Genomic DNA, 24,555 nt, shown 5'->3' on the forward strand with positions numbered 1-24,555 from the left:
AGGAAGGGTAGCTCAGTGGTAGAGTACTTGCATAAGGTCCTAAAAATAAATTTAAAGTTTTTAAACAAGAAAACTTATAAAATTAATTAACTAATTAAACTACATTGACTAATTTTTAGAAAGTCACGCAGTTAATATAAGTATATTCAAATCTAAAAGCTATCATTCATGATTTTCTTTTTCACTTATCCATAGTTTCTAATGTTTCAACAATAAGTATGACTATTCATGAAAGGGAAATGTAGCGGAGTAGTTTCCTCTGAACCAAACATGGAATCAAGTTTATTCATGTTGAGTTACTAAAACGAAGAAAATAAAAAACCACAAAAACCTCACTCTTTGGCATGATTGCAAATGATTTTCTGCCACCGTGTGGGGAACTCTGCACATTGCAGAACTGAAATACAAGTTGGAACTCTGAAAAATCTGTAACTGAGGAGAAATGCTTCTGGTGGCTAAGTGGTTTAACTAAAATTTTGTGGGTCAGTTTCTCATCTCCCCCTGCCCCCAGCAATGAAGAAAAATGCTGGAGATAATAATAATGCCTAACATGCATGAAAACAACATTCCAAGCGCCCATCTCCTAAATATGTACTGTTCTGTCTCAAAAGCCCTGTGAGGCGGGCCTTATTTTTCCCTATTTTATAGGTACATCATAGAGCGCTTAACTGCCAACAGAAAACAAATCTAAACTGCATCTCTAAAGTGCTGTGAGTCAATTTAAAATATTTTTTACTTCACCATTCCTTTTAGGAGTGATAGATTTGCCCAAATAATTAACTACTAGACCTCTGGACAGGTTGTGCATGTTGAACTTCTAAGAGGGATGACTATGTCCTCCAAAATAATAGTCCCTTGAAGCTTCTTAAAAGTACAGCTCATAGACTGAGCCCTTCAAAAAAACGTTAATGGCCCCCCACAAAAAAAAGTACAAAGGTCGAGAATTCTTTTGAGGTTGCTTTTTACGACAGCCAATTTTAGGCCTGTTGATTGTGATAATAAAATATTTTACATTTATTGACTTCATTTTTATTTTTATTTTTCTATGTCATCAAGATAGGACCCACAAATAATTGGGGAAATCATGTTTTAAAGCAATTGTTTTAAACCTTCCTAATGCTGAGAGCGTTTCATACAGTTCCTCATGTTGTGGAGACCCCCCAACCACAAAACTTTAGTTGCTAATTCAACCTTAATTTTGCTACAATCATGAAACGTAATGTAAATATCTGATATTTCCTATGATCTTAGGCAACTCCCGTGAGAAACGGTCCTTTGTCACATTCCCAGGGGGTTGCGACCCACTAGTGGAGAACCGCTATTTTAAAGGGCGCGGGAACAGAGAGTTCCGATAATAGAGCAGCCAGGAAGCCCTAGGTTGTCTCAGTCTGCCACAATGTGGTAACAGTCAAGTTGATAATCTTAGCACTCTACAGACAGGGGCAGGATTCGTTTTCAAGGTTATTTCAGATACACTGGGAGGAATTCAAGGCCAACCCGGGACACAAGAGAAGAATCTGGGGAGGAGGAGGGGGTACTTATTAATTTCAGAAGCACCACTGGAGAGAAAATCTCTTCAGGTCGGAAAATTCTATCAAAGTAGGTTCTTCTAGGCCCTGGCTACCCTGCATAAGACATCGACAATTTTTCATCCCCTTTGCGTTCAGTCTGGAATATAATTAACACAATGTCAAGTAAAGGGAAACAGAGAGAAACTACTAGCCCTTTCAGACAGCGAGGTTATGTCCCTGCAGAAATGGAAAGTGTGTGAGCCTTAGAAAGCAATGACCACCTCCTGCCTAGCCAGCAGCAAGCCAAAGCTTTATTTAGCTGGCCCAGTATAGAAAGGGGGAGGGGTCACGCTACGCATGCGCAGAGAGGAGAAACGCTGAGGATTTTAGGATGACGCCCCGCCCCCGCTTCCTCCCTCAGCCGCGCCCGGCGCCGGTCCGGAGGTGGTCACTTCCGCCGGGGCGTGTGCACTGAATCCGGGTCAGCTGCTGCCGACGGGACTGCAGCTGAGACCGTCCGGGAAAAACTGGGCCCCGTCTCCACAGCCGACCAAGGGCAGCGGGCTCTGCCCGGCGCCGCTTTCTGCGACCTGGCCGTCAGCCCCACGTCGCCGGCCTGGAGGGGCAAAGAGGACGAGGGGGCCGCGGCTTCCTCCGGGGTGAGCGTGGCCGGGATAGCGGGCCGAGCTAGGGCGCAGCTGGAGGGCTGCGGGAAGATCCGCAGGGCCAGGCGGGGGCGGGGGCGGTGGACTGGCGCGTTTGTGTTCCGGGTCCGAGCGCTGCCCGGCCCCGCCCTGGCTCGGGCGCTGGTGCCAGTCTCGCGCCCCCTTCCTTTTCCTTCTGTGGCCAAGAGCCTGGGGCGGAACCTCCCGGTTCCTAGCTTCCCCTAGCCACGTTTGTTCCGTGTTCCTAACCGGCGTCAGTCCGGAGCAGAACAAAGAAACTTGGGCGTGTAGTGCACCCCATAGCCTCGGGGGAATGAACGCAGACAGCACACACAAACAGCACACTATAAGTCATCAGGGCTCTCTTCAACCTTCCTGAGTGTGATATCCTAGGGTAGGGTGTGTACGTCAATGCCCGATCCTTGGATGTTCTCAGAGACTTAACCTCTTCATTTAAATACTGGCCAGAATGCTTTGGATTGCTATATGCCTCAGATGCCACTGAAGAATTCTTCCGAGGTCTGTTCACGTTCAAGCAGAAACTTACTTGAATCTATAATACATTGCTCTGAAACTTCCTTAGTCCTAGGAACTCTTTGAGAACACAGCTTTTGCAGTTTTTATCAAGGTGTTATTTCAAGTGTCTTCCATGTGCGACTGCATCTCAGCATTGTCATTGCAGCTTGCTTTCTTTAGCGTCACTTTTAATTAGGATGGTTTCCCTTATACTTGAATTCCCACCTTCAATGAAATGCACTTTTTTAATGCATTTATTAGAATCCTTTAATTGTAGAATTTCCTTTTTTTCTCAAAAGTTTTTTTAGTGTCTGTGTCATGTGGTGTAGGTGACTGCAGAAAGCATCAGAACCCCTGGAACTACTGGCATTATATAGGTTGTTGTGGTGGGAACTGAAATAGGGTCCTCTGAAGAGCAGCAAGCATGCTTAACCATCCCTCTAACCTACACTTGTAGAAACTGTAATTCATGAGTGGATGGTTCTTCAAAGTTAGAGTTGAAGTTATCTAGTTAAGTTACCCATACTTGAAGTTACCAATGTTTGGTTGCCTTGCACTTTTTTGGGAGGAGTGGGGTTTGGTTCTTAGTCAGTCTCCCCCCACCCCCAACTCAATGTTATTAGGTCTTTTCTAGCTGTAGTTTGACGTTACTGAACTAGGAAGTGTGTGTGTGTGTGTGTGTGTGTGTGTGTGTGTGTGTGTGTGTGTGCGGAGTAGGAACTAAATTACCAAAAACCAGCATAGTTACATCCTTAGACATTACAGTACCTTTCGCATTAAGTATAACGAAATCTGGTTTTACAAACCTACTTGTGTAGACAGATCTGCTATAGATCTGGAAATTGGGGTTTGACTTCTGCCTGTTGTCTAAGATAAAGGGCTAATGACATTGCATTCCAGCTCCCACATTTGTTGTCAGTTGAAGCCCTAACTACTCGTTAGTTTTTAGTGGGTATAGAAGTAGAGGTGAAATACATTTTGGGAGCAGTGGTTCTGTTTGTTTTCTCTGTAGCGATGAGAGAAAAGGGCTTCTGAGAACAAAAGGTGTTTCTCTAGACTAAGTGGCTTTGGCTGACAGTAGTCAGGTCTTGTGTTAAGATTGCATCCTACGAAGCAAGCAATATCACAGATAGTCCTGAGTTAACATTATAACCAGACTGTTTGAGATCAGGTGTAAGAGTTTAGTCTACTTAAAGGTGTCAACACATCTCCAATATCTTCTGCATACTGAAAATTTAATAAATGTTAGCACCCTTCTAGTTTGTTGAGTATGCGTATGTGAACATTGTTATGGAAACATTTTGTTTCCTGCATGATCGTAGTAGGGGAGATGACTCAAGTCAGTAAGGGCACTTGCCTAGAAAGCCTGAACCCCTGAGGTTGACTCCCGGAACCCACATAAACTAGCTGTAATCCCAGCAGTCCTATAGTAAGATGGGAGGAGGAGACAAGAGAAGCTTCTTGAAGTTCATAGTCAGCTAGCTGGGAGCCAGCAAAGAAAGCAAGCAAGCAAAGAAAGTAGAAGAGAGACCCTGCCTCAGAATAGACAGAACTACACCTGAAAATTGGTGTGTATGAAAAAGAATTTTAAAGGGAGATGATACTTTTGGGGACAATGACAAGCAAGTATGAAAAATTTCTCCAGGGATCTTTGTGTTGATCTTCAGGAACATAGAGGCTGTTCATAATAAATGAAAATAAATCAACAGAACCGTTTGTGTAAGTGCAGGCTTTCTGCCTCTGTGTTTGGTTTTAGCATGCACAGTGGTTACTTGCATCTATTCTATCAGCAGTGTTTAAAGTGTGGAACTTGTAAAGTTACCATGGAAACTGTCAAGCCTACATAGGTCAAAATAGGATCCTGATACTTAATTCTCTTCACATTCCTACTTGTGGTTTCCATTCTCCAGCTTGGTTGGATCCACACTTTCTCCTGTAGGGAGGAATCCATCATCTTCGATTTTTAACCTGACTAGGGTCAAAGGCCGTTGATTTCATTCTGAGTGTGGCATATAACTGGCATGAAGATGTGCTAACAAGCTACCCAGATATCAGATGGTCTCTGTGAAAGCACCATGTTTTGCCAAGTAGTGTTAGAGTACTGTTTCCGCGTTCTAACATTGTAAAGTTCTAAAAGCAAAACTGGGAAGGCAGTGGAAGTCGGGGACATCCGGATCCCCCAGAGCAGTTAAGCTCATTTCAGCGCCTGTCTTGCTGTTTCCTGTTCCCGCAGCTGCTTGGTGATAACGTGCTTCCAAGAACAGAACTCGATTGTTGGCTTTGTTTTTATCTACCTAGTCTGCTACCCCCGAAGTTCTTGGTGAAATGGTGGAGTTAGTCTGTTTCTCTCTGTTCCTTTGTTTAACTAGCCTAGATAATCATCCCTCCCCATAAACAAAAATCCATAACAGCACATGATGGAGAACGTTAGAGTAAAATTGAAGAAGTTGGCTGCAAGGGCTCCAGGACTTGGGCATTCCATGTTTTCTTGTGCTGCTGAGAATGGAACCCAGGGCCCCAGATGCTGAGCAGGAAGTGTATGAGCCCCAGACCTGCTTTCCATTTTTGTTTTGTTAACAGTCTTATGAAAAGGTTTAGGCTGGCCTTGAACATGCAGTCTTCTTGCCTCAGCCTCAGCCTTTCTGTTGTTCTGTTGTAGTTGTGTTAAGACAAGGATCTAGCTACTACATAGCCCAGGCTAGTCTTGATCTCAACAGTAATCCTCATGTAGGCCCCAAAGTACTAGGATTGCAAACCTGAACCTCCATGATAGATTTGAGGGACTTAGTTTTCAAGTAATAAAGTAGTTAAGAGGCATTTCACAAGAGAAATGTTTCTTCTAACAAATAAAGAGTAATTTTACCAACAGTAATTTATATTATATGTATTTGCGTTCTCACAAAGTATTTTTCTAACCTTTTTAAGGGAAATTAATAATAATTGTATAGTTCAGAAAGCAAAAGAAGCTTAAGGGGCTGACAAAGGCTTGACCCCGCTCTGGTGCGCCTCCACCGTGAAGCCTGTGAAGTACTGAGCACTGTGCTGAGACTGATGTACTGATTACAACTGTCAGTTCCTGCTGTTAACTTCTGAGATTTTTTTTTTTCTGGTTATTTAAAAGAGATACCCAGATTCTCCCCACCCCCACCCTCACCCCCAATTCCCAGTAGAAAGGTGGGACAAGCCTGGGGAAACTATTCTGGTTATTTACCCAGCAAGTAGTTCAGTAAGAGAATGTTGGCACGTTTCCATTATTTCCCTGAACTAATAAAAAGATTTATAAAAATGTAAGCATCTTTGAGACCTTCCCAAAGTATAAGTAAGTACTCAAGCTGGGAGGTAGACTAGTCAACGAAGGACTGAATTTAGTTTGCTGTATGAAATGTGACAACTCAGGGATTTAATTTTCTTTAGTTTGTTTTTTAGAATAGCATTTGATATGAATGGTTCTCATTTATTAGAAAAGTTGGTTTTTTTTTTCTTTTTGGTAGTATATGGTTTTTAAAATCCGGTATTAGAGAAGGGCATGGGTGTGCTGCTTGCGAGTACTGCCCTTTCTCTCTGTGTCATCCACTTGGAACTACTGCTACTTTGTTTTTGTTTTATTTACCTATTTTTGTGGTTCAGTTATGCCTGTAGTATTCCAGTGTGGCCTTTAAGAAAAATTCGAAGCTAGCGTCCTGGCTAATACCTGTAGTCCCAGACTCAGGAGGTTGGAGCAGAGAGGTCACAAGTTTGAAGACAGCCTAAACTAAAGAGCAAGGATGTGTCTCAGAGAACTAGAGAACTGTGTGTTGGTGCTGTCTGTGGAAACTTGCTCTGGTGGCTCCTCTGATGTAAGTGAGGTGACACTCAGTACCTCTGCTTCAGTGATTTGCCAGCTGCTTCTCTCATACTTTTTACCAACTGATAGAACTTTTTAAAGATTTGTTTATTTTTGATTTTATGTGTGAGTGTTTTGTCAACACGTTTGTGTGCCACATGCATTCTATACTCTTGAAGGTAAAAAGAGGGTGTGTAGCCTCCCTGAAACTAGGGTCTCAAGTAGTTGTAAGCTGTCATGTGGGTTCTAGGAACTGGGCCATCTCTCTAGCCTCTCTTCATGACTTACACAGTCCCTCAGCTGTCTTACTCTGCCAGACAGAAGGTGAGTTGGTGCAGAAAAGCCAAGATTAAACTTTGGGGCCTGAATAGATAGCTGTATCTGTGACAGCGCCGGTAGCTTGAGCACTGAGCTCTACTCATAGACATAGCACAGAAGGGGAGTATCGGAAATCAGTGCAGTTCATCTAAGGGACACGCTCCTGATACAGTGACTTCAGTGGTGAGAAGGAGCTGTAAGCACTGCATAGCCCTGGGCTCTGGTGAGCGTTTATGTATCTGTAACATGCTAGTGCATTTCTAGCTCCACCCCTGTGCGGAGTGCAGAGGCTGATTTATTATTCTGTGATAGAGATGCTATTTATTTATCTGCAGAATGCACGTTTCACAAGCAGACCACTGAACTAAAGCCTCTGTGCTGGCATGGAGATGCGAGCTTGAGGAGAGGCTGCTGCACCTTTGCAGCACATGAAAGGCACAGTGGAAATCAAGCTGCTGTTCATCTTTCTTTCTCTTTCTCCCCCAGGACCTTGGCTGCCTGGATTGCCAGGAGCTGGAAGTTGACATAGAGTCTAGGCTGAGGATGGAAGGGGTGGAGCTGAAGGAAGAATGGCAGGATGAAGATTTTCCAATGTGAGCAGTACTTAAATGGATTTGGAACAAAACATTAGAGTTGCTTTAATGGAATGCCAGCTCATGGATGTTGGGCTTCTTTAAAAAGAAGGTTACAAGTGATCACCGGACACTAGGAAATGGATTATTTTCTACCAGCACGTGGCTGATTATCTCTTCATATTTATTTTAGTCATTTCAACTTCAGTTCTTTTAGGGAGCTGTTCTTTAAGCTAAAGTCTTAAGGTTTTGAAGGAATGGGCTATCAGCTCTCTGCAAAAGTGAATGGAGTGCCAGGCTGGTAGTGTCCACTTGCAACCCCAGCACTGTGGAGATGGAGACCAGATCTCCAGGCTGACCTGCCAGCCAACCTCTGGGAGATTTGGTTGGTCTCAGGTTGCTGACAAATGCTGACTCAAATGCTGGACAGCCCCGAAGAACACCTGAGATTATCTCTGACCTCAACCACACACACACACTGGTTTGTAGAACTTAACGAAACATAGCTTTGGTACTTATAACGTGACATTTTAACGGATCTTTGAGCTTCAAAAGAATTGTTTCTCATTTCTGAATCTCCCAGTTAAAGAGCTTGTCTGTGTCTTCTAGACCTTTACCAGAAGATGACAGCATTGAAGCAGACACACTAGATGTAACTGGTGCAGACAGACAGCCTGGTAAGAGTTTGTCTTACTTTTGAATATACACACACACACACACACAGAGAGAGAGAGAGAGAGAGAGAGAGAGAGAGAGAGAGAGAGAGAGAGAGAGAGAGAGAGAGAGAGAAACCAACAGTGTTGAGACACAAACACATACACACACACACACACACACACACACACACACACAGAGACCAACAGTGTTGAGCTTTATTTTTTTCTGATGGAGGAGCTCAAAGGGCAAATTTTGGAATCCTTGAGAAATTTTAACTTCATAAAAAAATATAACATTGATTTTAGGAATTTTTACAAGGAGCAAAAGAGACTATTTAATAGGAAATGACTATAAAGTCTACTTCTGTTGTTTAAAAGGAAATTGTTCCATTCTTGATCTCATGATAAAAAAGCAGTAGTAAATAATTCTTTTACGAAGAGACAGTGCTATTGTCTTAAGTCAACTCAGACCTCTCACAGTGCTTATAATAGTTCCCGTGGGCCCACTGTTGTCTCCTGGACTCTGAGGGCTCTGCACTCAGGTGCATACCCATACAGAGACACACATATATGCACATATGTAGATTTATGTTAAGGCAATACATGATTTCACAGTGGAGAGGTGGGTGGGAGAAAAGGCTAGGAAACCGGAAGAAGGAGAAGAAGAAGGAGAAAAAGGGAGATTAAGATGGAGCTGGAGAAAGCAGACTTAGATCCTGGTGACTGTAATTGGAGATAGGTAGATATGAATATTTGTAAAGGATTTTATAGGTCTTTTTATCTGTTATAGAAGGGCAGTTTGTATCTTCATCTATTGTATTTAATCTTATTGTGTAGAAGGTTTGTGGATTGAGAATCTAATATATAAACCTATAATGAAAAGCAACTGGGCTTTGGAATAATGTTTGTGCTGGGCAGTAATGGAAAGAAACATGCCTGGGCGGTAATATCCACTGGGGCAGAAGCAGCAGGGCAGGCAGAGTGAACTGCCTGGCAAGGGAACCGTGTGGAGAGGGCGGCTTGGACCAAGTGACAGTTCATGCATTTGGCTCCATATTAAAGTGGCACCCACAGAGTGAGACCGCAGGGGCCGATAAAGGGATAAGCCATCAACTTACTATTTATTGCAACACACATTCTTAAATTGGGTCTGGAGAGATGGCCTAGCAGTTAAGAACACTTGCTGGTCCTGCAGAGAATCTAGGTTGAATTCTTAGCATCCACGTTGCCGCTCACAGCCATCTGTAACTCCAGTTTCAGGGGATCTGGGATCTCTTCTGGCCTCCTCAAGCACTGCACAAAAGTGGTGCATAGACATATATGCAAGCAAAACATCCATACACATAAAGTTAGACAAACAATAAAAATGTATCTTCTTTAAAAAGCAGCAGTGCTTTGGAATTTTCTTTTAAGTGTACTTCTCAAGAATTGAAGTGACTTAAATATTTCTCTTCGGAATAGAGCATGAGTAGTCCAGTGTCGTTCCTTGTTTTCCATTCCAGGCTCATTAGAGGTTAATGGAAACAAGGTACGGAAGAAGCTAATGGCCCCAGACATCAGCCTCACCCTGGACCCTGGCGAAGACTCTCTGTGGTCAGATGATTTGGATGAAGGCGGAGAAGTTGACCTGGAAGGCTTAGACACCCCATCAGAGAACAGTGATGAGTTTGAGTGGGAAGGTAATTCACCCCTTTTATATGAGCTTTGTGAGTGAATGTTTATATTACATAGTGTTTACCATGGTGTTCTCGTTAGGAAAAGTAGGATATGGCCAAATCTTAAATAAAGTGAGGCCTGCTTAAATCCATTGAGGGATTTTCTTTGAAATATGTTTTTCCCCCTGCAGTTCCTAAGTTTGTTTCTAAAGTAGAAGATTCTAAAAGTACTTTGTAGTTTTCAAGACTAGATTATACTGGTAGCATTCTTTTCATTTAGTTTTGTTTTTCCTTACTTACCCAATATTGTATAGTTTTGTTTTTGTTTTTGTTTTTTTTGTAGTTGCTTCCAAAGTATAGTATATTCTTGTCAGTCAATCCAGGAGGGAAAATATCCTATAAAGAAACATATAAAAATATGCTAAAAAACACTTATGGGGCTGGGCATGGTGACATAGCCCTTTAAACTCAACCCTCCAGAGGCAGAATCAGGAGGATCTCTTGAATTCCAGGCCAGTCAAGTCACATAGTGAGTTCAATGACACTGAGGACTACATAGATCCTGTCACTAATAGTAACTAGCTGAGCTCTGGCAGAGCAGGTCCTGAGGACAGCTGCACTTGTAAAGCTGTGCCACCTTGACGTAGTGAGCGCTGGGCCCCAGTCTGACATTGCTATCCTAATTATTTGGTGTTCAGAGGCATTGGTATGTATTTTGCTTTGTGTGCTATCTAGAATTAGGCAGTAGTTGATTGTGATGTTTAGTTAGATGTTAATAATCTTTTTGTTTCATTTTTAAAGTGAATTTTGCAACAAAACTGTACTTAAGAGGTAGACAATAGGTAATGAAGACTGATACTCTGTAGCTTTTGTTCTTTTTTTCTTCCCTGTTTTACTGGATCAATAAGCAGCCCAGTAAGAAGCAAGCGATCTTTTATACAGACACTGAAATAGTTTTCTGCCTGTGTGTTTTGTCTCTTCTCTCCTTAATGCTGCTGTAGTCATTTCCTGGAAGGATATTTTCCGTTAACAGCTTTGTCTTGGAAACAACTAACATGCAGTAGGTTTCCCCTCCCCCCATCTTTTGGTAAGGACTACCATACTAAAGTTTTGAAAATCATTGCTTCATTTTAAATCAACTAAACTACAATCTGCACACAAATTATACGTAATCATTGGAGCTTTGGCTAATGTTAATTTACGTAAATTTTTGCATGTATTCTTCAGAAGTACAAGTCTGCTTTGTAAAACTGATCAAAGGGAAAACGATCACTGAGTAGTTAACCACTTTCTATCTTGTATTACAGTGTTTTATAATTAGTGTATTGCTAAAAAACAATTGGTTTTCAGATCGTTATTATAAGTAAGCTGTACTAGTAACCCTGATGGACACAGTTGTCCTGATTGAAGTCTGTAAAGGCATGAGAAGCAGTAAGATTTTGATTGCTCTGTCTTTTCTAAGCCTGCTGTAAATGTTGCTCTATAACTTGGTGCTTTGATGAATCGAGCAGTAGAAAGTTCAAGTAAACTGATTTTAAAGACATAAATTGGCCTTAAGTAAGAACAAGCCTTTTCTTGTTATAAAAGTGATATTGTCAGCTTATATATTGAAAATCCTCTGTAAATAATTGTATGTGGTGGTGTGCACCTATATTCCCAGAAATAAGCAGGGTCTCCTGAGCCATGAGTGTGAGGCTAGCCTGGGGAGCCCCACGGGACATCAACAAAAAACCAGAAAACACTTGGAATAATCCAGATAGTAAAGTGGTTAACATATAATTTGATTTTCATTGTGTAAATAGCTGTTTGTGATTCAAAAGCCTTTTATTTTAACAGATGATCTTCCCAAACCCAAAACTACTGAAGTCATTAGGAAAGGCTCAATTACTGAATACACAGCCACAGAAGAAAAGGAAGATGGACGCCGCTGGCGCATGTTCAGGATTGGAGAGCAGGACCACAGAGTGGATATGAAGGCAATCGAACCCTACAAAAAAGTTATTAGCCATGGAGGTGAGGGTTGAAGCAGGTCCTTTGAGTCTTTAGATGTAGTGTCTAAAATCTAAGTGCTGTCAAAAAATGTGCCTAGAGATAGTAGCTTATTTTGAAAGAAAAAGAAATTCTTGTACATTTTAATATCAGAGTTTCACACTTTGTTTTAATTTTTTTAGTGTAGATGTATGTTTTGCCTGTGTGTATGTCTGGACACCACCACTTAGGTATCGCATGTCTCCATGGAGGCCAAAAGAGGGCATCAGATCCTCTGGAACTGGAGTAAGAAAATGGTTGTGAGCTTCCATGTGGGTGCTGGGAATCAAACCTGAGTCCTCTGGAAGAACAGTGCTCCAAGCTGCTGAGCCATCTCTCCAGCTCAAAGATTATAAAGGGTTTGAAGTAAAATGATAAAAAGGACAACTAAGAATTACTTATATAGGAGCTGGAAAGATGGGTCAGCAGTAAGATTACTGGCTGCTCCTCCAGTGAGCCCAAGTTCAATTCCTAGCACCTACATGATAACTCTCAACCATCTGCAACTCCAGTCCAGTGGGATCCAGTATTTTCTTATGGCCTGTATGAGCACCATACAAACAACTTTTTAAACAGTATATTTATGTGCTTACTATAAGTTTTAAAAGTATAGTAGTTTCACCCTGTATGTTTACTGTTTAAAAGAAGTTAGTTTTCTTGACCCCTTTGTAAGAATTTACACTTAGTTTACTTAACTAATACAGTTAGAGGAGTTTCAACAAAAGCTTGTATGTCTCTGTATATTCAGAAATGTACATATATGCACAGAGGTACGATCCACACGCATATAAGAAACTTAACTCTGTCCTCGAATCTCCACACCTTTCCAGCGAATCCTTCCTAATAACCACTACTCACAGTCTAGCCCGTAGTCAGCTTTGCCTCATAAGCAATGTTGTGTGCCCGTTTGACAGTGTACACTTTTTGTCATTCAGCATGTTTCTGAGCTACACCTTGTCATGGATCTAGTTTATTCTCTATCACTGACTATTTTGTTACCCAAGTAAACTGTGTGTGTCTGCTGCAGTGTTGGTGGTGTTTGCAGTTCGGTACGTGGCTGCGATGCTGTAGTGTTGACACAAGCCTCCTCTTGGGCGTTGTGAGGCTTAGACTTGATGGCAACTTTCCATACACAACTCCCCTAGCTCAGTGGAGCACTGTTTGTTTTATTTGGGGATACACAAAAATAGTTTATTCCCTTAGGAGACTTGCAAGTCAGTCAGAAACTGCAAGCTGTCACTGTTGGTCTGACTAACAGAACTAAATTGGAGAACAATATAGGAGTTCTCCTAAGTGCTGGGCAAAATTGTGTGTGCATTTTTGTAGTCAGAGTGTAGGTCACTGGATAAAATGTTATAGTCTCAATGTCTAGACACTGGCCAGATGAGCTTTCCTTATGAAATTGTTGCTACTTAGTTTGCCTTACCAGCTGTCTCTTGGTCATCCCTACAGTCATTGTTCATCACAAGTTCTGCATTCACATATACGTAGTTAAAAGTGATAATCCTGTAGAGCACAATTATGCCAAAGACTTTACCCTTCTTTTGTCTTCCCAGGCTATTATGGGGATGGCTTAAACGCCATTGTTGTATTTGCTGTCTGTTTCATGCCTGAGAGTGGTCAGCCTAACTACAGATATTTGATGGACAATCTCTTTAAGTAAGTATGGCTTTGGGGGGCCATCTTCAAGACAAGATTTCTCTGTGTATCCTTGGCTATCCTGGAACTCACTCTGTAGCCCAGGCTGGCCTTGAACTCTGCCTGCCTCTGCCTCCCAAGTACTAGATTAGAGTCATGAGTCACTACTGCCCATCTAAGTGACTGTATGTTAATAAGATGTTTGAACAGAATTCCGAACTGATTGGACTCATAACTTATGCAAGTCTTATAAAAACTAGAAAGAAGCCAGCTTGATGGTATAGGCCAAAATTTTCAGCTATTCAGGAGGTTAAGGGAGAAGGATCACAAGCTGATAGCATGTCCAAACTATATACAGATCAAGGTTAGGGCAAACCTGGGCAACCTAATGAGACCTTGCCACAAAAAAAAAATGTCAAGAAGACCTGGGGATACAGTTGAGTGACTGCTCTGGCATTAACAGTAACAACATCCACAAGTCACCCTATTTGAGTCCCCAGGTCTTTATGAAGCTGTATTTTCCAACTCAGTAGAAAAAAAAGTTGCATTTTAAAATTAGTATAACTTATTTTATCCAACTTCAGCATTTGGAAACGTATTTATTAAAAAGGTAACCGACATTTCAAAATTATACGACTAAATTCCTTATATCCCTGGGACTTGATCTAGTAAATGGACAAGTCACTCTTGTTCTTGGCTTAGTGCAGTTTTTCATTTTGTACTGTGAAGCTCTCAGTTATACACAGGTCCCACCTGTCCCCTGACCACACAGTACCATTCAGGCTGCAGGATTTGTTGTGACTTTGTTTTAAATGGTCCCACCATCACCTACTGCAGGTGCTTGCTCTTACTGTGGAAGAAGGAAGGGAACGGTGTTCACTTGGGAGCCTGTTCAGTTCTGAATGGTGATGTTTAAGACATGTACTTCATTTGTTTTTATAGATATGTTATTGGCACTTTAGAGCTGTTGGTAGCAGAGAACTACATGATCATTTACTTAAATGGTGCGACAACTCGAAGAAAAATGCCCAGTCTGGGATGGCTCAGGAGATGCTACCAGCAAATTGATAGACGGTGATGTAGACGTGGCTAAGAGATTTTTACAGTAGTTTTACTAGATTAAAGTATACTTTCTGTTGCCATTTAAAGATAGCATCAATCTCTTTAGTTGTACTTGACAACTTCTGAATGTTTTTATTTTTTCCAAGATGGCACTGAACAATGACATGGCGAATAACTTGAGTTTGCTTTTAGTAAGAGTGACTTTAATTCTTCAAAACACACGTGATTGCTCTTCTTAATTCTTCAAAACACACGTGATTGCTCTTTATTCTTTCTTACACCATTTGGAACATTATTCAGTATTCTCTTGGAAAAGGTTGGACAATGTCCCTCTGCTATGTAACGTACTAGGGTCAGTGGAGGTAAACAGGTTCTTCGTGGAAGGCAGGGGTCACTAAGTTTACTACTCAGGTGCTTTCCTCTGTGTTTGTTGAGAAGGTTTCTAGCTCAGACCTGGAGCTCACTCACGAGGCTAATAAGCCAGGTACCTAGGGAGTTCCAGCACTGAGATTACATACCTGCCACACCATTCTCTTTTATCTGGGTTCTGGGGAATGAGACCTCAGTCCCGTGCTTACATGGCAGGCACTGGACCTACGAGGCCATCCCCCAACTCTCAGATTTCTTAAAGATACTAGTCCAGCTATAGCTTTTCACAACAAACTTGAGAGTTGTTAGTTCACACCAGTGGAGCAACTTTAATCTTGGTAATGGTTCAGTTTTGCCTCAGTTGATTCAAGCGGTTTACCCAGACCTGTTAGTGGGCTTCTTTTTACATGCAAACATGTTCATTAGCATCTGTGATTTTTTTTAATACATAACAAATGTCTAAAAAGAGGCTTTTACTTTATACTGAAAAATTTTAAATCTCAAAAATGTTATTCCATCTGACTCCTGTGCTCGCTCCTTTGGTTTTCTCTCTGTCCCCCTTACAAATTAGTGTTTTTTTCATGGTATTAGAAGCAAATGCCAGTTTTTCCCTACATTGGAGTAGAAAAAAATGGTTTACTTTCATGTTCAGAATCAGGTCTTTCTTGCTGGATCAGTGTGTATGCTAGAAGACATTTGAAAGCAGGCAAAATAAGACATGAATTTGGACAAATTAAATAAATTCTATTTCACAGCATAGAAGGGATGTTTAGAACTCAAGAATATAGGTTCTTGTCTTTAAAAGTGTTACACTTAAATGAAGGTTTTTGGTGACTTTTTCATCTATTTTATAGAAACTTGCATTATACTCATTTATGTCTAACTTTTTCTGCTACAATTTGTAGAAATTTGTATAATTTTTTTTTTCTTTTTGTCTTCAGATTAAGGAAAAATCTAAAGTCTCTAATCATTGTACACCCCTCTTGGTTTATCCGAACACTTCTGGCTGTTACAAGACCATTTATCAGGTAATCTTCTGAGTGTCTTTAAAAAAAGTTTCTTGTATTTAACTGTCAGTTTTATGTGTCAGAAGTACTGAGATTAATGTTTGTGTTTTTGTCCCCAGTTCAAAGTTCAGTCAGAAAATTAGATACGTCTTTAATTTGGCAGAACTGGCGGAGCTTGTTCCCATGGAGTATGTCGGCATACCAGAGTGCATCAAACAGTACGTCTCCCATGCCTCCTTCTCTTCCTGTTTCTGTGCAAGAGGAGCGCTTTCCCGTCTCACTACGGTCTAGAGCACAGGGGGTTGTAAGGAAGAAGTAGAGAAAGAACCTGTTTTCCCCACAGCTTTCCCTTGCAGTACCATGTTTACAGAACTAGAGTTGAAAGCCACTCACGATCCTTCTATACGCTAAGTGCTGTGTACAGTCTGGGAGATGACTTCCTGCAGAGGCAGGCCTGTAACTTCTCTGCTTGACATATTCTGTCAGGTGGAATGAGTCAATCGTGTTACTGAAAGAACTCATATTGCTAAAGAAACTAGTTGTTGCTTAAATCAGCTTGGTCTTAATATCTTCCAGAAACTAGAATTTTCTGTTTCATCATTCACTTCCACTGGCCTTCTAAGAGACTTGGTGAGAACACTTGGCATCACAAGCCATGGTGCAGGAAGTGTTTCTCTTACTGTTGGTCTCAGGGTTTAGGCTTAAGTGCATTCAAACCAGAGTTTACCAAGTTGGGATTTATTCTCTACATCTTGTTAAATGTTAGCATTTCATACTTGTGCCTACACAGTTAAACATTCAGTCTTGTTTCTTTTTTTAATCTCAAAATGTGCATTTACTGAAATAACTCTTCCCTACCAAGGTATGAAGAAGAAAAGTTAAAAAAGAGACAAAAAAGGTACATGCACACCTTGACTGGGTTGCATCTAGACTAGTCCATTTGCATCGCACAGACTAACCCTGCTGCTGGTTGGTTAGCTTGCAAATAGAGAATATCATTTGTAAATATAAATGTCACCCAGAACCCAGTACAGGGCAAACCCCAAGCTCCTCCTGCTCTGTATGCCCATGGTCAATGCCTTTTCGCATCAAAGCCCCCCCACTCTGTGCTGGTCTCAATACTGATGCTGAACCCAGAGAAGTGACTGGGAGCCCTGGTTATAATCCCAGGCTTTGCATTTTGCTTTTGAAATGGTATACAGACATTTTACAGCAACAGCTCATTCCCTTGGGGTCGATGATTATATTTGCAATGCATATACTCTTTGGCTAACCAACATTGATTTTCTTTATATGCTTAAATTAAATAGCCTGCTAACCAGTCAAACTCTCCATGTGATAAAATACCTAAAATCCAGTGTACCATACTGTTTAACAGTTAAACACTCTGCTTTCTTCTTTAAATTTAATTTTGAACACTTCTGCTTTGAGTGTAACAACCTTTCATTTGGTAAAGTCTTAGCATAACGATGAAAGATAGAGTAAAATAGTTTACCATTTTATATAGTAGTTTAGAAAATATAGGCCTTGGGCCTAGCTTATTCATAGTTTAGTTTGGGAGTTTTTGTTTTGGAGCTGGTCTTACTCTGTATCTCAGGCTAGCCTCTCTTTCAGTGGCCAAATGTGCGTTTGTGGCTCTCTACTACCACACCCACTACTAATAGATTTTATTTTATTTTTAATTTGGCAATAGATTGGCAAAATGTCACTTAATATGATCTTAGGGACTACGATGAGAGATTTCCATGTGTTACTTTGTCTGTGGGACCAGTTAGAATCTTAGCTGGTGTAGTCTTAATTTTGAACAATTTGATTCTTTTGGTGAGAATTTAGCTAACCATTTAAGAGTTCTTTCTGTGTGGCACTTTATAGTTTAAACAAGTTTCACTAATCTTTATAAAGCAGTATGTAAACAGTAGTTTGGGTAATGGGGTCTGCTGTTCTCTCTAGGCAGTGCTGTGTATATGCCTGACGAGTAGATGAAACTCACATATTATCAGTAATTATAGATGGTACTTTGAAGCCACCTACCTGTGACTTCCTGGGAGTTGGTGCTGGCGCATGCCTTTACTCACAGCACTTCAGAGGCCGGCAGATTCTGTGAATTGAGGGCAGCCTGGTCTACCTAGCAAGTTTCAGGAGTTGGGGTGAGGGACACTGGGACACACACACACACTTCTGTTGAGAAAATATGCTGGCAATGCCACTTTAAAAAGGGTTTTAGTATTTAATCGCCATCAGAAGTAATGCAGGAATCACATAAAAAGTAAAACTGAAAATGTTTACTTCTGTTGTTTGAAAGCATTTGCAGTTATTTCATCCCGAGTATTCCTCCCTTGGAATCCTTCTGCTTTCTCACCTTTCCTTAATCTGTGCCCCCTGCTAAAACACCTAATATAGTCATTTGTCTTGGATTTTTTTTCCCATTTTGCTTGTGTTCAATCCTCAATATGGTCATTATTGATGTCTTTCAAAACTTAATTCTTATAAAACTTCCTTTAGTATTAAAGGGATGATTTGAGAAATATTTGTTTAATTAGCTCTAAATCAGAAAAATGTTTAAGACAAAACTCAGGGTGTGGATATGGCATGCATCTGTTAAGTGGAGAGCTAAGGATTGAGGTATAGTTTTTTTAAGTGCTTTACCTGTTTTCTCTCTGTGATGTAGTGTCCTGGAGGCCTTAAAGCTATCTATCTAATCTTTGATGCCAAGATAATAGATTTTTACAACAGACCAGGGATTTTTTATTTTTGATTGACAGATATTTAGGTGATTGTAGGAACAGAAACAGGTATGAAAAGGACCTTCCTGCTCTGCACTAGTGTGACGTGTATTTCCCATCCAACCATCCGGTCACTCCACAGAGTCAGGGCTACCACTCATCTGCTCATCTCCATGTGCCTACGTTTCCGTAGTACCTTTGGAACCATCCATTAATCCAGTGACACTTTTAACTCTTATAGACACTTCTGAATGTTGAGTCCATATGGCTTACTACCAAAATAAATGAAGAGCATTCACAGACAGTGTACCTGAATTCCAGAAAATTGCTATTCTGTAATACACAATTTGGTTCTGGTCAGTTGGTGATTTAAGTGACATTTAAGTTTCAGTTAACAGTCATTTTTGAGAGAGTTGATTTTCTGTCAATAGTCTTACCCACTTAAACTTCCTGCTATAGTGGAACTATAAGTCATTAGCCACCAGGATATTTATGGCTGTGAACATAAAGTATCCTATGGCCTTTATAGTGACAATGTTTGTATCCTTGCCAGTGTCCTGTTGCTCAGAAATATTCTGTTCCTTTTGGGAAATGTTTGTTTGATTTTTTTTTTTCCTACTATATCTGTTTTGTTGGCAAAGTTTTGTTTTTTTTAACAGAATGATCTGTGCTAAAAGTAGTCATTTTCAGAAAGAAGTCATCCAGTTGCCATTGTCATGACTATTTTTAATTAGCTTTGTTTTTTTCATTGAACAGAGTTGATCAAGAGCTAAATGGAAAACAAGAACCACCAAAAAGTGAGCAGTAAGTTCCACATCCAGCCCAGACAAGACAGAGCGCCGGGGCGGTGGGGCGGTGTGCGTCCTAGTGCACTCTTGGCTCAAGTGCTGATGGAATCTGTTACAACATTTACTTGACTTCTTTCCAGATAGACTCTTGTACAAGGGACTGTTCACTGCTGTCATGGTTTGCAACTCTTGAATTTAGCTCTTTAATGACTAATTATATTGTAATCATTTTATATTGCTAAATAGCAAAGAACTACACTTTATATAAAGCAATTTTTACATTTGTTTATTTGAATGATGCATCTTCAGTAAAGTATTTATATACATAAATGACAAAGGAAAGAAATAATATATATTTTTTATGTTGGGGGCAATATTTTTTAGTGTGTACCTATCTCGTGGATGAATATATACAAGTAATTAAGACCACGATTTTAAATGTAAAGTGCATGTAAGACTTTGTTTTTGTAAATGGTTGGATACATTTCCTGGGTAACTTAGGCTAGGTTGTTCTAAAGCAGGGACAGGTAAAGTGACGCTAAGATAATGCATGTGGTCTAGGCATAGTAGCAGCCTAAGCTGCTTCTCCTCACCTGAAGGCACACTGTTTCTTATGCGGTAGCAGGACAGGTTGGTGGACATGTGCCGGAGCCGGAACTAGAGATTTTGAAAAGCTAGTAGTTCGGCTTTATATATTTGTATATAAGAGACACTTTACCCAAAGTCAGAACTGTTTAAAAAAGAAAGAAAGTGACCTGTTAAGACGTGTTCAGTAATGGGATATGAGTTGTGTTGTGTGTGTGAAGCTGTGAGGTGTTGCAGCGGCTTCGGGGAATCTTTATGATCGGCTGCATCTGCAGAGCAGATGGAATGCTATGCAGAGCTCTCACTGTGAGGCACCTTACCGCAGTACCTCGTGTGGTGTTTGGCCTAAGCAGATGGCTGCGCGCATTGCTGTTGGATGGTGTGACAGTGCTGTACATGGGTCAGTTCTGTAAGTGCTGAAGTGCTATGGCCGTGCACTCAGGATGGCATTTGCTGTATGTAAGCCTTTATTTCATGTGCTTAAGTACCTTGACTGAACATTGAAATAAATATTATTTGTGCCTCCAAGCAGGGTCTAATTACCTTCAAAAAGCATTCTAAAACAACAAGTTTGTCTAGACTTGTGTCATGGACTTGCCTGGTGTATACATATTTAGTGCACATATCAGCTTCATGACACCCAGCCCTTCACGTAAACTGTTTACAACAGTGATCTAACAAAACAACATTGAAGCTGGTGTGAACTAAACTTAGGTTATTTTCTCCCACACTGAGCACATAACCTTCACCACTGTCAGTTTTTAGGGCTAAGCTTCTATTGGAAAAGGGAATTTTTATTTATTTGTTTGTCCTTCTCTGTCATAAATTTGACCTGCTAGATTAAAACCAGTTATGGTCAAGCTGGAGGACTTTAGGTAAAACATTTCTCCAAAGCCTCTCAGCCTAGATCCAGCACTAGGCAAAACATTTGAGCCAAAACCATTTGATTTGTGTTGCTGAAGGAAACTTTGAGAATAACTGTATAGCACCAGGCATGGTGGCATCTGTCTTTATTCCCAAAATTTAGGAGGCACAGGCTGACAGAGCTCTGTGAGTTTAAGGTCAGCCTAGCCTACATGGCTGCATAGACCCCTTCTGAACTTACCCCAGAGTCATGAGTATCTTGAAGATAGAATGTCTTACAGAGCCTCTCACTATCTCTGTCTCAGAGTGGACTGAGCTTTGTCTTTGGTTTTCTTCCACATTAAGTACTCAGATCATCAGTTTCAAAATACAAACAATAACTTCAGCTTTTTACTGTGTTTACTTTTTGCAGAAGTGGTTGGCTTGGGGTTTGGAGGGTTTTTTTGTTTGGAGATTTTTGTTTTGTTTTGTAAATTTTTTAAAAGTAAAAGTAGCCTATTAAAGTAGAAGTTAAAACATGGAGAGCTAGCTCAGTAGTTGTAAAAACACTTCCAAGTTTAGTTTCCAGCACCAACGACAGGCAGCTCATGGTCACCTGTAATTCCAACTTCGGGGGATTTATTGCAGTCTCTGGCCTCTGAGCGTGCACACACACACAAAATATTTTTTTAATGAATAAAATTCACAAGGAACAGCCAAGTTTTATGACATATACCATGCACTAAGGAGTGTGAAACAGGAAAATTCTAAGTTTGAGGCCCATCTGGGAGACATAGCAAGCCCTTGACTGAAGAAGAAAGGGGGAAGAGGCTTTTAACCTGCACTTGAGTGAGTGTGGTGTAGCAATGTGCCCACAGTAAATGTAAACATACCTGTACAATTGGTGATAACTACTAGGTTAGAGGAAAAGCCACATTAAGTTGATTTTTAATTGGTGCAGTATAACTTTTTCCCACATCGTACTTTACTTTTCATGACTGAGGTGAAAATGCATAGAGAATTCTTTGACTCTTTTGCAGGAGTCCTGGATAAACTCAACAGGTTTAATTCATATTTTTGTTATCATCTCAAGTTTTTCTTAGAAAATATGTGCCTGTTCTGCTTGTGTTCCTGAAAAAGCACCAAGAGAAGCTATGAGGTCTCTACCTCACATTGATGCCTTTCCGGGGCCAGAGGGACCGGGGAGTGTGGTGCTAACAGTTAGTAGACAAATGAGAAAGTGGGCCATTATAAAGACAGATTGGTTATCAAACACCTCTCTTAAGGGATGTACTCTATATGGCAGCCAGTGGTTCCATTTCCTGTATCCACAAGGAAACAGATCAGATTCAGTATGAATTGACAAGGAAACTGCTGGTGGCCCTGGGGATGATGTTCTCCGGCCCTTTGCATCTTCAGGCAGAAGCAGGTCTGAACAGTAGCAGCTGCAGTGTTCAAATTGAGACCAACCCTACCCTTCACAGTTGGTAAATTTAATGTTGGCTTCTGTTCTACCTGTCATGACTTAATGTCACCAGCTCCTTGACAGTAAGTATTCTTCAGAACTTGTGTAATGTTCCTGCAGCCATGTATGTGAGTGCTCAGGGAACTTGAAGAGACAGTGTCATGCAGATGTGCTGGGAATTAGCACGGTGACAATGTAGCAGAGCAGGCCAGTCTCTTAATGGAGTTGGTAAGTCTCTATGAAAGGTGACAGTAACTTTGGCATTTTTTTGTCCTGTATTTTAAAATTGTTGCTGGACAGTGGTGGTTCATACCCTTTATACCAGCACTTTGGAGACAGGCAGGCTGATCTCTGAATTTGAGGGCAGCTTGGTCTACTGAATTCCAAGACAGCCATGGCTACACATAGAAACCCTGTCTCAAAATTAAGGGGGTGGGGGGTAGAAAAATTGTTAACACTGCTAGAGACGCAGAGACAGCTGACAGTGAGGCAGCCACCCCATTCTGCTTTGCTTTTGTCATGCTGTCTCCTCTTGCTCCCATAGCCTTACTTTCTTTAGATATTTTAGAAAATTTTCCATCATATCTCAGAAGGCTAGAATAAGAAAAATCTATATACAGGTGAACACTTGAGCTAGTAAGAGTGCACTTTGTACTAGGAAATGGAAATTGTGTAGTGGGCATTGCTAGGACCATCAGGAACTGGGTCCAGTGTTCTAAGCTAGTACAAATGACCTGTCAGGAGAGCCTTTTATCTTTACCTTTAGCTCTCTCCTGAGATCCTAAATGAATTCAGAATCAGGATAGCAGGAGACCAAGTAATAGAACTTTTAAGTTCTAAATGGTAATTGAAACAAAACAGGATGTGGAACAGTAAGAGGTAACTATAATTTGAATAGAGCAGTTTGTTGCTATTATATATAATAAATGGTGTGGAAGCAAATTTAAAATGCTTTGGGAAATTCACATACAACACTTAAAATCAAGCACCAGATGAACAGGTTTTGGGATTTACCTACCTTGGTGGCATGTGAATGTGATTCCAACACTGGATTACTTAGTTCCAGGACTACCTAAGTGTGTGTACAGCATGAACCCTGCCCTGGGTTTGGGGTGCTGGTAGTAATAACATAGTGCATTAACATTAGTTTAAAAAATGATAAAAGCTATTTCAGGTGGCTAAGATTTCCTATAATAATTAAAACTTGGAATTTGAAGGTTTTTTTTGTGTATTTGTATATCTTGTATATTGACAGGAGAACTTGGTAACTCTGTTACTCCATCTTACCTTTGTATACAGACTTCCAAAGGTTAATGTCCTAACAGCTGCTTCATTGTTTACTCAGGAAAACCCAGCTAGAAAATATTGATGTTCAGGGCTGCTGGCTTGCCTCTCCTTGGGGTTTTGTTCATAATTCAGAGTTCATCAAAACAATGTTGCACTTTGACTCATTCTTCAAAACTATTTTCATTAGGAGCTCACATGCTGTCATTTTGACAAAATCAACGTATTTTGACCTTTTTGCTGTTCTTAGACAGTATTGACTAGTACTGTTATTTCAGTGAGAATTCAGTCTGATTGTCTGTGTGCTGATACAGCTCTGGTTCTAGTCAGTGAGAAGCCGCACATCTACAAAATGGGCTGTTTTCTCTTCCTTTGACTTGTTCTAAATACAGTGGTGTGTCCTCGTTTGTTGCACACATCACTACAACATTAATGCATTTTAATAAATAGTTGGAATATACATGTGTGCCTTGTTTTCATCTTTAATTGTTAACTTTTTATTACTGGATTATCTGGTGAAACCTTCCAAATATCAGGCCTTTACAGCCCTGCAGTGTGGATGCTTCTGGTTCTTTTGATTGATAACAAGTTCAGCCTGTTTAAATCTTATTATATGAACTTTAATCACATTTGTATTTCGTAGTTTCCAATTATGTAACTAGTTTGGGTTGCAAGCATATGCTTTTAAAAGGCTAAAAAGAAAAACCTGCAACATGGCACAAAGGGGAACATGTTTCATTCCCGATCTCCGGTGTTTGCTTTGACTCCAAACCATGAACTCATTGGCCATTTGCAGTGTCCATAGACGCTGTTTTGAAAGCAGAAAACCAAGCACTCTGGCTAATATGAAAAGGAATCTGAAATCTGGAAATTCAGAATATCCACATATTTGCTTTTGTATTGGGCATGAAGTTTATGCATCAGATCTTCCAAGTGAAAAGGACTAATGAGTCACAAACCTCGCTGCACTATATTGCAGTCACATAAACTTTGACAAGCCAGAGAGGCGCCCCACGGGGTTCTGCTTCCTCAGCTCCGGCGGGAGAG

At 40.7% G+C, this 24,555-nt stretch overlaps 1 protein-coding gene across 2 annotated transcripts; it reads left to right on the plus strand.

The window, feature by feature from the left end:
• Positions 1–1,995: 1,995 nt before the first annotated feature.
• Positions 1,996–23,960, plus strand: BNIP2 (BCL2 interacting protein 2). Of its 2 annotated transcripts, XM_080934411.1 has the most exons (11): positions 1,996–2,170; positions 7,320–7,426; positions 8,015–8,082; positions 9,564–9,740; positions 11,553–11,729; positions 13,301–13,403; positions 14,325–14,456; positions 15,755–15,841; positions 15,940–16,038; positions 16,683–16,718; positions 19,300–23,960. In XM_080934411.1, the coding sequence occupies exons 2-11, from the start codon at positions 7,377–7,379 to the stop codon at positions 19,349–19,351; spliced, it is 981 nt and encodes a 326-aa protein (XP_080790537.1). In that variant the 5' UTR covers positions 1,996–2,170; positions 7,320–7,376; the 3' UTR covers positions 19,352–23,960. The 2 variants fall into 2 exon arrangements, with proteins under 2 accessions (XP_080790537.1, XP_080790536.1); XM_080934410.1 differs by lacking the exon at positions 16,683–16,718 and having other exon boundaries at positions 2,037–2,170.
• Positions 23,961–24,555: the final 595 nt, after the last annotated feature.

This window comes from Micromys minutus (assembly GCF_963924665.1).
Source record: "Micromys minutus genome assembly, chromosome: 21".
In the NCBI taxonomy this organism is placed as follows: Eukaryota; Metazoa; Chordata; class Mammalia; order Rodentia; family Muridae; genus Micromys; species Micromys minutus.

Bases quoted from the DNA above. Each gene is read 5' to 3' on its own strand.
- BNIP2 (XM_080934411.1), top strand. From the start codon at position 7,377: ATGGAAGGGGTGGAGCTGAAGGAAGAATGGCAGGATGAAGATTTTCCA. The intron at 13,404-14,324 runs GTAAGTATGGCT...TTGTTTTTATAG, and splicing joins TTGATGGACAATCTCTTTAA to ATATGTTATTGGCACTTTAG. The intron at 14,457-15,754 runs GTGATGTAGACG...TTTTGTCTTCAG, and splicing joins TACCAGCAAATTGATAGACG to ATTAAGGAAAAATCTAAAGT.